Below are 13,082 nucleotides of genomic sequence, written 5' to 3'. Positions count from 1 at the left end.
CCATCACCACCATCACCACCATCACCACCATCACCACCATCACCATCACCACCACCATCACCATCACCACCATCACCACCATCACCACCACCATCACCATCACCACCATCACCATCACCACCATCACCATCACCACCATCACCACCACCATCACCACCATCACCACCACCACCATCACCACCATCACCACCATCACCATCACCACCATCACCATCACCACCATCACCACCACCACCATCACCATCACCACCATCACCACCACCATCACCACCATCACCATCACCACCATCACCACCATCACCATCACCACCACCATCACCACCATCACCACCATCACCATCACCACCATCACCATCACCACCATCACCACCATCACCACCATCACCATCACCACCATCACCATCACCACCACCATCACCACCATCACCACCATCACCACCACCACCATCACCACCACCATCACCATCACTACCATCACCACCATCACCATCACCACCATCACCACCATCACCACCATCACCATCACCACCATCACCATCACCACCATCACCATCACCACCATCACCATCACCACCATCACCATCACCACCACCATCACCATCACCACCATCACCACCATCACCACCATCACCACCATCACCATCACCACCACCATCACCATCACCACCATCACCACCACCATCACCCTCACCACCATCACCACCATCACCATCACCACCATCACCACCATCACCACCATCACCATCACCACCATCACCATCACCACCACCATCACCACCATCACCACCATCACCATCATCACCATCATCACCACCATCACCATCACCACCATCACCACCACCATCACCACCATCACCACCATCACCATCACCACCATCACCATCACCACCATCACCATCACCACCACCATCACCACCATCACCATCACCACCATTACCATCACCATCATCACCATCACCACCATCACCATCACCACCATCACCATCACCACCACCATCACCACCATCACCACCATCACCACCATCACCATCACCACCATCACCACCATCACCATCACCACCATCACCACCATCACCATCACCACCACCATCACCATCACCACCATCACCATCACCACCACCATCACCCACCATCACCACCATCACCATCACCACCACCATCACCATCACCACCATCACCACCATCACCATCACCACCATCACCACCATCACCACCATCATCACCATCACCACCACCATCACCATCACCACCACCATCACCATCACCACCATCACCATCACCACCACCATCACCACCATCACCACCATCACCACCATCACCATCACCACCATCACCACCATCACCATCACCACCATCATCACGATCACCACCATCACGATCACCATCACCACCATCACGATCACCACCATCACCATCACCACCATCACCACCATCACCATCACCACCATCACCATCACGATCACCATCACAATCACCATCACGATCACCACCATCACGATCACCACCATCACGATCACCATCACGATCACCATCACGATCACCATCACGATCACCATCACGATCACCATCACGATCACAAGCAGCACCACCGGCGGCACCACGTCAGTGTGTGATGGCATCATGATGAGACAAGTTTGCTCTGCTTGCATGAGACTGTGGGCTCATGAGGCCAGGGCAACTTTGATGGACACGGTTTGTTATCCACAGTAAACTCAAGGTAACACATTTATTCACCCCTAACCTTTTAAACACACGGAGTTTATTTTGGGTGCCAAGAGAATGAATGTACACGCCGTACTATATCACCCCTGCGAAACACCCCTTCGCCACTTGGTGCAGAGGTTCGCGGTTCAACCTCAGCAGGCCGCCCTCGTTAATAGCGGTGCGCATTAACCTTACAAATACTACGCGCCGTCTGCTTCACAGTGGAAGTTAAATGTCCCACGACGTCATTCGAAGTATCACTCGCGGTGTTGTTACATTGAGACACGCGCACGGCAATCGCTGCGACAAAGGCGAGCATGGCCCTTGTGACGCGAGGTCTCGAGGCCTTGCGAGGCGAACCACGTGTCATGTACTCGAGTCCAGTGAGAACGGCCCGGTGCAATTTCGCGTTGAGGGTCACTCGAGATGAGAAAAAGTCCACAAAATGCAGCGGATGTCTCAGCAGTGAGACTGTTGCAGGCAAACCGATCCGTCAACACTAGGTCGAGTCTGTATCTTTACATTTTCTAAAAAAAAATAACCGATGCCAAGTGAAAAGCGGGCCCTCTGAACTCTGACCTCCGGTCACGAAACTCATATGGAAGCTGAGGAATGTGCAGGAGGCTTCGAACCCCCATATCGGGCTTTTCGAGATGTGCTCTGTTTCCGAGAACCAACAAGCCTGAAGGATGCGATGGGTGCAGGTTCAAGAGGTCCCGCGAGGTCGTGCGTGGTGGGGGCTGGAATTTAGAGGTGGTGGGCGGGGGGGGGCTGCCACTGCGGTGCTTTATGCAACAGGGGGCTCTGTGCGTGGAGCACAGAGAGCTTCCTGTGTGCGTGCGGCTGTTTGCGCGGGCGTGCGGTTCACCACCAACCACCACCACCAACCACCATCACCACCACCAACCACCACCAACCACCACCACCAACCACCATCACCACCACCAACCACCACCATCACCACCACCACCAACCACCACCACCAACCACCACCACCAACCACCACCACCAACCACCACCACCACCATCACCAACCACCACCACCACCACCAACCACCACCAACCACCACCAACCACCACCACCACCACCAACCACCACCAACCACCACCACCAACCACCACCAACCACCACCACCACCACCACCAACCACCACCACCACCACCAACCACCACCGCCACCAACCACCAACCACCAACCACCAACCACCACAAACCACCACCACCACCAACCACCACCACCAACCACCACCACCACCACCAACCACCACCATCAACCACCACCAACCACCACCACCACCAACCACCACCACCACCAACCACCAACCACCACCAACCACCACCAACAACCACCAACCACCACCACCAACCACCACCACCACCACCAACCACCACCAACCACCATCACCAACCACCACCACCAACCACCACCACCAACCACCACCAACCACCACTACCAACCACCACCACCAACCACCACCAACCACCACCACCAACCACCACCACCACCAACCACCAACACCACCAACCACCACCAACCACCACCACCAACCACCACCACCACCAACCACCACCACCACCAACCACCACCACCAACCACCACCACCAACCACCACCAACCACCACCACCAACCACCACCACCAACCACCACCAACAACCACCACCACCAACCACCACCACCAACCACCAACCACCACCACCAACCACCACCACCAACCACCACCAACCACCAACCACCACCAACCACCACCACCAACCACTAACCACCACCACCAACCACCACCAACCACCACCAACCACCACCACCAACCACCACCACCAACCACCACCACCCACCACCACCAACCACCACCAACCACCACCACCAACCACCACCAACCACCACCAACCACCACCAACCACCACCACCACCAACCACCACCACCAACCACCAACCACCACCAACCACCAACCACCACCAACCCCCACCACCAACCACCACCACCACCAACCACCAACCACCACCAACGACCACCACCAACCACCACCAACGACCACCACCAACCACCACCAACCACCACCACCACCAACCACCACCAACCACCACCAACCACCACCACCAACCACCACCAACCACCACCAACCACCACCACCAACCACCACCACCAACCACCACCACCAACCACCACCAACCACCACCACCAACCACCACCATACACCACCACCAACCACCACCACCCACCACCACCAACCACCACCAACCACCACCACCAACCACCACCAACCACCACCACCAACCACCACCACCAACCACCACCACCAACCACCACCACCCACCACCACCACCAACCACCAACCACCAACCACCACCACCAACCACCACCACCAACCACCACCAACCACCACCAACCGCCACCACGAACCACCACCACCAACCACCACCAACAACCACCACCAACCACCACCAACCACCACCACCAACCACCACCACCAACCGCCACCACCAACCGCCACCACCAACCACCACCACGCGCTTCTGCTGGGACCCTGGGGAGACTCCGTGAACCGGGGTGCCGTGTCGAGGTCCCACCGAATTGATCTCCGTGCAGATGATTCCCTCATTGATATCAGATAATGAACAAGACACCTGGACACACAAAGACATCGACGTCACGCAAGACGATGTTTTACACGTCACATGAGCTAAGTCATTTAAGGCTGAGTCTACCTAGGAGCATCGTGCAGCTGATTATTCCCTCAACGTCACCTGAACATCCTGCCCACGTGTGATCCCCATTCCGGCAGATTTGGTGGCGGGCCCATCGGTACGTTTAGCCACTGGAATGCGTCGGTAAATGAATAGTGCGCGTAAGAGTTATGAAAGTGGTGGAAGGTTTGTTTACGAATGATTTGTAAACGTTCCGGGAATTCCACCCACGCACGCCGCCAGGGTGGCCTTCCCGCAAGCCACGAGCACGCTGCAGGTCTGCGAGTTTGACACATTGAGGAATTAAATAAACATGTTTTTGTCTGCAAGCATACATCGTACTTTATCTTACACAGTCCTACATATGCCACAAGGCTATATCTGGAAAAATACTAAAACTGGCACAATGCTGCATCCAACACAAAACTGGATCTGACACGATGCGACATTTGACACAATTCTACAACTGGCACAACACTGCATCTGACACGACGCTACATCTGACAGGTCTTCGCACTTATCCTCATCGCGAGGCCACGGGTCCGAAGCGCGTGGACAACTCCCGTCACGTGCTACCAAGCCGCCAGCGGGTTGCAACACAAGACGTCTGTTCTGGCCCGGAGCTCGCGATTGGTCAGCAGTTCCAGTCCAGCACTCGGAGGCCCTCTGGCCTGGCACGGCGGAGCAGACCCTGCCCGCGATTCTGATCGCCCAAGAACATCGCCTCTACAATCCCGACTCGGGTACCTTTTTTAGTGTGAACTTTACACGTTATATCCTCCCTCCCCCCTTTTCCTTCCAGATTCCCTCTAGGTGTCATCCCATAGCTAAACGAACACTATAACAACTTCTAGATTTGAAGCTTTCGTGACTGCATGGATTCATATTCTTAGGTTTTTTCGGTAAAGTCACCGTAGGTAGTAGTCGCTTGCGCTCAACCGCTTCCACGCCGCCCCCCTCCCCCTCCCGATGCGTTGTACGTGGCACTCCGTGCCGTCTTTGAGCCCCGCCCCCCTCCCTCCCGATACGTTCCATTCATTGGCTACCACATTCTGATGAGCTCCCCCCCCCCTCTCCTCCCCCCTCAACTTGCTTTTAAGGGATTACTACTTGAATCATTGCCTCACTTGATGCAGCTAATCTGGCTGTGACGGTCCCACCTGATGACGGAGACTTGTGTTGCCTCCGAAACGTCGTGATCTTTATTTTATTTTAATTTTATTAATTTTGATGTTTTACCTACGTGACTTTACCGAAAAAACTATAACAACTGGCATTGGCCAAACATTGCAGTGCTTTAAAACAGAAAAAATGTACCTGCACATTTTTCAATTATAGGATGACACACAGAGCAGCGGCCCACTACTCGCGGAAACTTGGCAGGAGCCTCTTAAAAAGACGATTCTTGAGATTCGGCGAGGCGTTCCTGGGTAAAACAATGGTAGTCGTAATAAGAATGAATTGTGCACTCAAGTCTCCTACAGCCGGAGAGCATCAAGACAGGCCAACGCGTCCACGGGGCTACGCAGCGCAAGGCGTCTCTAGGGCTGTTTCCCTTTCCGAACACATCGCTTCGCATCGCCTCCCTGCACAGCGACAGGGACACACACCGCACTTTGTAACCGTGTACAACTTCCACCGTACTCGACGTTGTTGCAGCGTTAACAGCAATCAGCTGATGACTGAGTGCAGACGTGAACACAGAGGGGTGCATCAAAGTGCTCGATAACATGTCGACACATCAACATTGCCACGTGAGACGCTTAGGTAGCAGCGCTCGGCCAAACCTTGCCCTCAACCAAGGGATGAATAAGACCTTTGACGGGCAAGCGTGCATGAAACACTCATTCTGTTGCCGTGCATGATTAATTAGTAAAAATGTACGTGCTCTTTAAAAGTGGGGTGGCTTGCGTAAAGAAAATAAAACATATAATAAGGAAGCCATCCACTTTTATTGAGCACATCAAATTTGATTAATTCCGGGGTCAAAATCATTAATTGTATACGTTTCAGTGCAAATAAAAGTGTGTGCATTCAAAATCCATTTTTTTCCACCTGATGTCGAGGTGTAGTCTCTTTTGGGCTCCCAATTGGTGGTAAATAAACTTTCCTTCAGAGCCCTAAAAGGAGAGAAAGGGAACGCCTGCCCACCAAGAGCAGTTGCTACCATGACCAAACGGTAGTGGCAAAGATGCCCTGTATAGCCTGACCAGACTGCTCACGCAAGTGCTGTTAGCGAGCACCTATAAGTGGGTGGCCAACACCACGCCCGGCCGCCTTTGTCTCCCTAGTGGCGATGTTTACACACCACACCAGGTACTCATTTGAGGCTGAGTAAGCCATGTCCGGTTCAAATAATCGTCACTGGTGTTGGCCGTGAGCGGGAATCGAACTCGGGTGGCCGGGTTCGTAGCGCAAGCGAGCTAACGAGTGCACCACTACCGCACGACCCACATCAACTCACCGTTTGTAGGGCCGGCCTGGCATTTGTTTGCCCACGACGTGCACCTCTTCCGCCCTCACTGTGCTGACGGAATCATCCCTAAGGTCGCACATCAGCGGCCGTGCTCTGTCTGGCAGAGGTTGACAGAGCGCCTCCTTGAGCCCAGCCGCTGCACTCATCCCAGTAGCGGAACTTAGCGTGGAGCAGGCTGGGGGTGCCTTGCCCCCCACCTCCCCTGGTGGCCGAAGCGGTGAGTTCGGGGCCCCCGTGACAACCACCGTGAGATGTACGAGAAACGAGGAGAGTTTTAGCCTTTCTGGCAATAAAACAGGAGGTGTGAAAATGTTCAAACACCAAATAGAAACCTTTGGCAAGGAATAAAGTCTGCATTAACCGCACGTACTTGTGGTGAGCATGCAAACAGACATGCTCTGCAAAGGCAATGCTCAATATAGGCATTGCCTTTGAAACTGATGGCCAAAACGCGTTCTCTGGTCTGTAACTGTTGAGACTTGGCCATACAAACGGGTGTGGCGGAGCCAGGATTTTCAGGTAGGGGGCAACCCCTCCAGCAATGAAAAACGATGGAAGAGTTGTTAGTAAGTAAGGAGTTGTTAGTAAGTAAGGAGTTGTTAGTAAGGACTTGTCCCTTGCTTTTTATTCGATGCGTGTGCGGCGATGGCGCAGCCATTCGATCGAGGGTCAAATTCGAACCGCGTTGTGTGATCGGCATCGCGCTCGCTGAAGGTGTTTCGATCGGATCATTGGAGGGGCACGTGCCCCCCCCACTGGCTCCGCCAGTGGTAGGCTAATCAGTTGCAAAGACAATGCGTACACGACTTATCAGAGCATGTTGTTCCCTACAAGTACGAATGGTGAATGCACACTTGGTTCCTTGAACGAGGCATCTCTGTTGGTTGCTTGAACATCTTATCACCTCCTGTTTTATTGCCAAAAAGGGTAAAACCTCTTCATATTTATCGTACTTTGATACTGGCGAAAAGGTCCCATGGCACCGTGAGATATGTTTTCAACAACGGCGTAAAAGCACAACAGACGCATTTCACGATGCGATGAGGCAAGAGGAGCCCCGATGTCTAATCGCCTTGGTGTGACCGTGCGAGACAAGTCAACTTGCGGGGCCCCACCTCACCGACTGCGGCACCCCCTGAGCTGACAATGTCGCGACGACGCCACTGACCCAACCACACCGTGACAGGCAATGACGTTTTGAAATCTAACGACGAATTGAAATCTATGCACTGTTCACCACCGACGAGACCGCAGATTTGCACTTGTTTTGTTTTTCTTCGTGAGGACACGTGGTAGTTTCACGCCAAAAAATTCGAACCACAAACGAGTGGAGATGACCCATCATCCCTCGGCAGTTGTCGGAGCCACGCTGGTGATGCAGCCTCACTCGATGTCCCGGCTCAGTACCTGATGAAGCTCAAGGCAGTTTGGGTAAAGCATCATACGTCGGTGTTAAACTCAGGTCATGAAAAGTCGTGATCCACCTCATTGGTCATAGTTGGCGATCAAGACACTGACGCGACAATCTTGTCTGGAGGGTTCAGGAGAGAGAAGTTCGGCATGAGACCACGACCACGTGGCCCGACCCAGAACACCGACGACACGAGTCGCGGCGTGGACGACGGAAACCTTCGCCCCAAGTTCGACGGCAGTCGCGCGGGGCTGCGACGGCACCGCCGAAGACTCCACGCGGCCTGCCACCACCACCACCACCACCAAGCTCTCCCGCACGCCACCACCTCAACCACCACCACCACCACCACGTCTCCCGCACGCCACCCCCTCAACCACCACCACCACGTCTCCCGCACGCCACCCCCTCAACCACCACCACCACCCGTTCCGCTGCCTCCGTCTGCTTTGGCCACGGGACCAGCGACGGTTCGACGCTTCCCCTGGACTTTGATCGCGAAAAACATCGCGATTTAAGAGTGGGAAATCGGCGCTCACACGCGTCCTGGGAAACAAAAAACCACTCAATGCTGTCATTTACCTATAAAGTTTAATTTACATCGTCATTGTTAATAGTATGCACAACATATTTAGGAATGTATCCAATCAATAATGCTTAGATCTCTGATTTTTTAAGCTAATGCAATTAAGAAATGGACCGAGGATTAAGTATGTACAAGATCGGACACGTGTTTTGGGAAGGTGACAAGGTGACTGTTGATTCCACGTCAACCTGAATGACGCACACCATTATCTACCACCGTCGGTGGATCGTATCGATCTGTCCAACCCCCAGATCCACTGGAGTGCGAGGTGGCCAGCCGAAGAGAAGTACAGCACAGCAATCGTATGGATCTATCACCTGTGCGTGTTATTATCCCCCCCGTGTGTGTGTGTGCGGTTTCACTCGGCACTCGGGCTTCCCCCCCAAGTCAAAACCATCACCACGGACAATCACGATAAACACGGACGTGGCCAAACGCCCCAACGGAGGACCATCTGGAAAAAAGAGTCTTGAGGTCTTTGTGTAGATAGTAAATAAATGATCAGTATTCTACACGCATATCGACCTCATGCATATCGCCGAGTAGCCAACGCTGGGCCGTGGTAGCAATGCTAATTAAGTGGCGTTCTCGAGGTCGTGTGCGCACCAGCCACTTGCGTTGGGTGTCCTGTATGCACATCTAGGACAACCAAAGCCTCTTATCCGCAGTAAAGTGGGGGACCAATATTTTGCGAATCCTATTAGCCTCCACTTATCCACGGGTGAAACAAATTCCGGATAATTGGGTGAATTTTCCCCGCAACTCCTCTTATCCGTGAAACTTTAGTGGATAACAGGGAAATTATCTGCACAGCATGATGGGAAAATCTGTGCATAATTGTGGATAAATAGGAATACGGCCACGGAAAATATGTGTTTATGAGGATAATAGGAATCGTGGGTAATAGGGTCGCGGATGACAGGAGTTCTGCTGGACAGGACTGTGCACGTATTTTTGATTGCGGATATCTGTGATCAATGCCACACAGGTATGCACGAAACCTAGTTTTTTAAGACTTAGAAACCAATTTTTGCTCTGAAGTAGTCTCACGCACTCACGACAGAAACCACAATGAGGTGAGACAAGTCCGGCTTCCACACGAGTGCATCGGGAACCACAGCGCAGCACGCTCGAGCCTCACGGTTCAGAGTTGTGCGGCCGAGAGCAATCAAGGTGCCGCTCGTGATTGCGCTAACGAGCCCCCGGTTTGGCAAGCCCAGAGGTCGCATTGCTCCGACGATTTCAGTTCCGCAGCGAAAATGTCCACCCGCTTTAAACAAAATGTGACCTTCATCCGTTGACAGCCCCAAGCGAGCCGTCAACATTTGATTTCCCATTCCAGTGGCAGGGGCCAGCCCATCCTTTAAAAAAAAAACGATTGTTGATCGTTCATCTCCGAGGGTTCGTGTTTTGAGTCAATCACTGACTGGGATGTGAATGTGCACACATCCCAGAGCACAAGACGTGCACCGTAGCGGGCGATGCTCCCCATGGCGGGGAAGTGTAGGTGGAGAGATTGCACAGGGACACGCAGATGCAAACACACACACAGATCCCCTGTGTAGCCTTACAGACTGTTGGGGAAAGTGCTGTTTGCAAGCACCTGAAGGCCGGCACGGTACACCAGGGGGTGGGTGGCCAGCACCATGCCCGACCACCTTTGTCTCCCTGGTGGTGATGTTTACACACCACACCAGGTACTCATGTCAGGCTGAGTCGACCTAGGGGAGACCCAGGACCGGTTTAAATAATCGTCACTGGTGTTAGCCGTGAGCGGGAATCGAACTCGGGTCGCTGGGTTCATAGCCCAGCACGCTAACCACTACACTACCGCTTCCCACACGCACGCGCACATACACACACACACGCGCACACACACATGCACACACGCACGCGCACACACACACATGCACACACGCACGCACACGCGCACACACACGCGCTTGTCAGCGTAACCCCTCCGGGGCACACGCACATTACAATTCCTGCGTCCAGGTTCTATTTTTATTCCTTTGGATTATTGTCTCCCTCTAGGAACATTTTATGTTCTTCACATGGAGAAACAAAAGTGGAATTACCTTGTCCGTAAGCCGCATAAATAATTACACAAGGATTAGGGCGAGGGTTATGGTTGCATAATTTGAGTCTGTTATGTTTTCGTAACGCGTTACGTAAGGAGGAGAGCAAGTAGCAGTGGGGAGCGGGGTGTCTAGTGTTGTTGTGGGCAGCAGCTGCTGCAGAGCGGCTATGAGTGTGCGGCCTCTTCCGGTGTCTCTGCTCTCAGCTGGGCCAGCAGCTCTTCGCAACTGTTCCGCATCTCCTCAGCAGCAGACACCAGCCTAGTGTGCACACCACATCCATAGCAACGGTGGTCAGGTGGCAGCACGGGATAGAGAGGCGGCCGGGACGCCGCGCCGGCACTTCCCACGGCGCCGGACGCGCGGACCGGCGCTATTCAGAACGGCTCCCTTTCCTACGCCGCGGTGTCTTCGCAGAGGGGAGAAACGGCAGTGAGCGCCGGCTGCTGCAGGACCGATGGGTTTCATTCGCGGCACTTCTACGTTTAGAATTCGGCCACGAGAATGTATTGAAAGTGTACACACTCACATTACGTCATTTTGTGCATTATTCACTCTTCTTGGTTCTTTCGGTAAAGTCACGTAGAAGGGAAATAATAAAATTTAAAAAAGAAAACATTATAAATAATTCTCACGACGTTTCGGCCACAACGCAAGCAGCTGTCCTCAAGTGAAGAACAGGTCTGTATTATGTTTTATTTTTATTATTTTATTATTTCCCTTCTACGTGACTTTACCAAAAGAACCAAGAAGATGAATCCCTGCAGTCACGAAAGCTTTAAATCGAAACTTTATTCACTCGTTAGAAAAATGTTCTGCTCGACGTTTAATCTGAGTGGCAGTCAACGAGAAGGCCCTGCACGGGGCGGTCGAAGGTTCCTGTGATGACGGCAATCGGCGATCACTACGCACGGGGAAACCAGTTGGGCGTAGCAATTGTAGACGCGTGCGGACTTCCTCACGAATACAGCAGCAAGCGCTACCTTGCGCTTGCTGCTGTACGCGCGTAACAAACCACCGCGCAGCTCACGATCGATCTCCGGTGTCGAATCGGCGCGACTCACCCGTCCAGCGTTATGGGCTCCTGAGAATGCGGCGACCAGATGGCGTGCTTCACTCCGTCCTCGTCCCGGGCATCTGGCCGAGCCCCTTCGTCCGCTGCGCCAGCGGCCCCGGCGCCCGGATTCCCCTCACGCCGCCGTGCCCTCCGCGCTTCGTCCTCGCGCGCTCGAGGGAGCCGGCAAGGAGCGGCCGCCGTGCCGCCCTGCGGCCCCGCTCGGTCGCCCTCCCCGTAGCCGGTCGCTCGGTCGGTGGTGGTGGGTGGCGGAGCAGCATCGCTCTCCCTGCGTGCGCCCCCGAGCGTGACGTCCTGGCCCCGCTCCTGCTCCTCCGGAGCCGCCTCCCCCGCGTGAGCGTCGCCTGCAGGAGGAGCTCCCGGCTTGCTCCAGTTTTCGGCTGCTGTCCCCCCCGTTAATATCATCTAGGAGGAAAAAGCATTTGAAAATGACGGGGGTTTTAACTGTATTGGTTTATACATCAGGAGGAAAACGTACCATCAGTCTAAATAATAATGATACATTAATCATAATTTTCACTTGTAACACACCGCACAGTATTCGCTCGCTCTCAAAGAGAGAGAACGACTCAGAGGCGCGAGGAAGCACAGACAAGCAGGAGGCAGCCACGCGATGAGCTAGAACCAACAGTTACCCAAGTTCTGTGCACCTCTGTATATTAAGGTGTCATCGGCTAATTAATAAGTGTTAACATGTGGAAGGAGGCCAAACCATCCCCAAAAAGGCCACGCGTGTGAGGGGGAAACACTCGATTCCATACAGACGGACCAGGTGGAGTCAACATTTGCTGTACCGCCGTCTCCTGGCAAGCCACGGAATGGCTCCTCCTCGATCCCCACAGCAAGGGAGTTTCACAACATTTGTGCGAACTCTCGGCGTTTGTAGCTACCACTGGCCAACAAAAAATGGAATCTACTGCCCAAGCTTCAGCAGTGTGTAGAGCGAGACAGAAATAAACATTGAGAGGAGCATCGTCCACAAACGGAAGCAGCGTGTACTTTGATGCGGTTCAGAAACGGAGACAATCTTCGGCTGCTTCGTTACAAGACCGTGATGGTTCGACTGAG

The 13,082-nt window shown here is 53.6% G+C and overlaps 1 protein-coding gene across 10 annotated transcripts in view; it reads right to left on the bottom strand.

The window, feature by feature from the left end:
• Positions 1-8,852: 8,852 nt before the first annotated feature.
• LOC144724457 (disabled homolog 2-interacting protein-like) overlaps positions 8,853-13,082 on the bottom strand; it is a 48,162-nt gene continuing 43,932 nt past the window's right edge. For all 10 annotated transcript variants that reach the window (XM_078603600.1, XM_078603605.1, XM_078603597.1 and 7 more), the window contains 2 exons: positions 12,004-12,419; positions 8,853-11,200 (listed from right to left, as the gene is read on the bottom strand). In XM_078603600.1, coding sequence (XP_078459726.1) covers positions 11,107-11,200; positions 12,004-12,419 — 510 coding nt within the window. In that variant the 3' untranslated portion in view covers positions 8,853-11,106. The remainder of the gene's footprint in view (positions 11,201-12,003; positions 12,420-13,082) is intronic.

The sequence above is a fragment of the Lampetra planeri genome, chromosome 20, assembly GCF_965212315.1.
Source record: "Lampetra planeri chromosome 20, kcLamPlan1.2.h2, whole genome shotgun sequence".
In the NCBI taxonomy this organism is placed as follows: Eukaryota; Metazoa; Chordata; class Hyperoartia; order Petromyzontiformes; family Petromyzontidae; genus Lampetra; species Lampetra planeri.
Note: the sequence above shows the minus strand (reverse complement) of the source record. Positions and strands in the feature narration are given on the sequence as shown.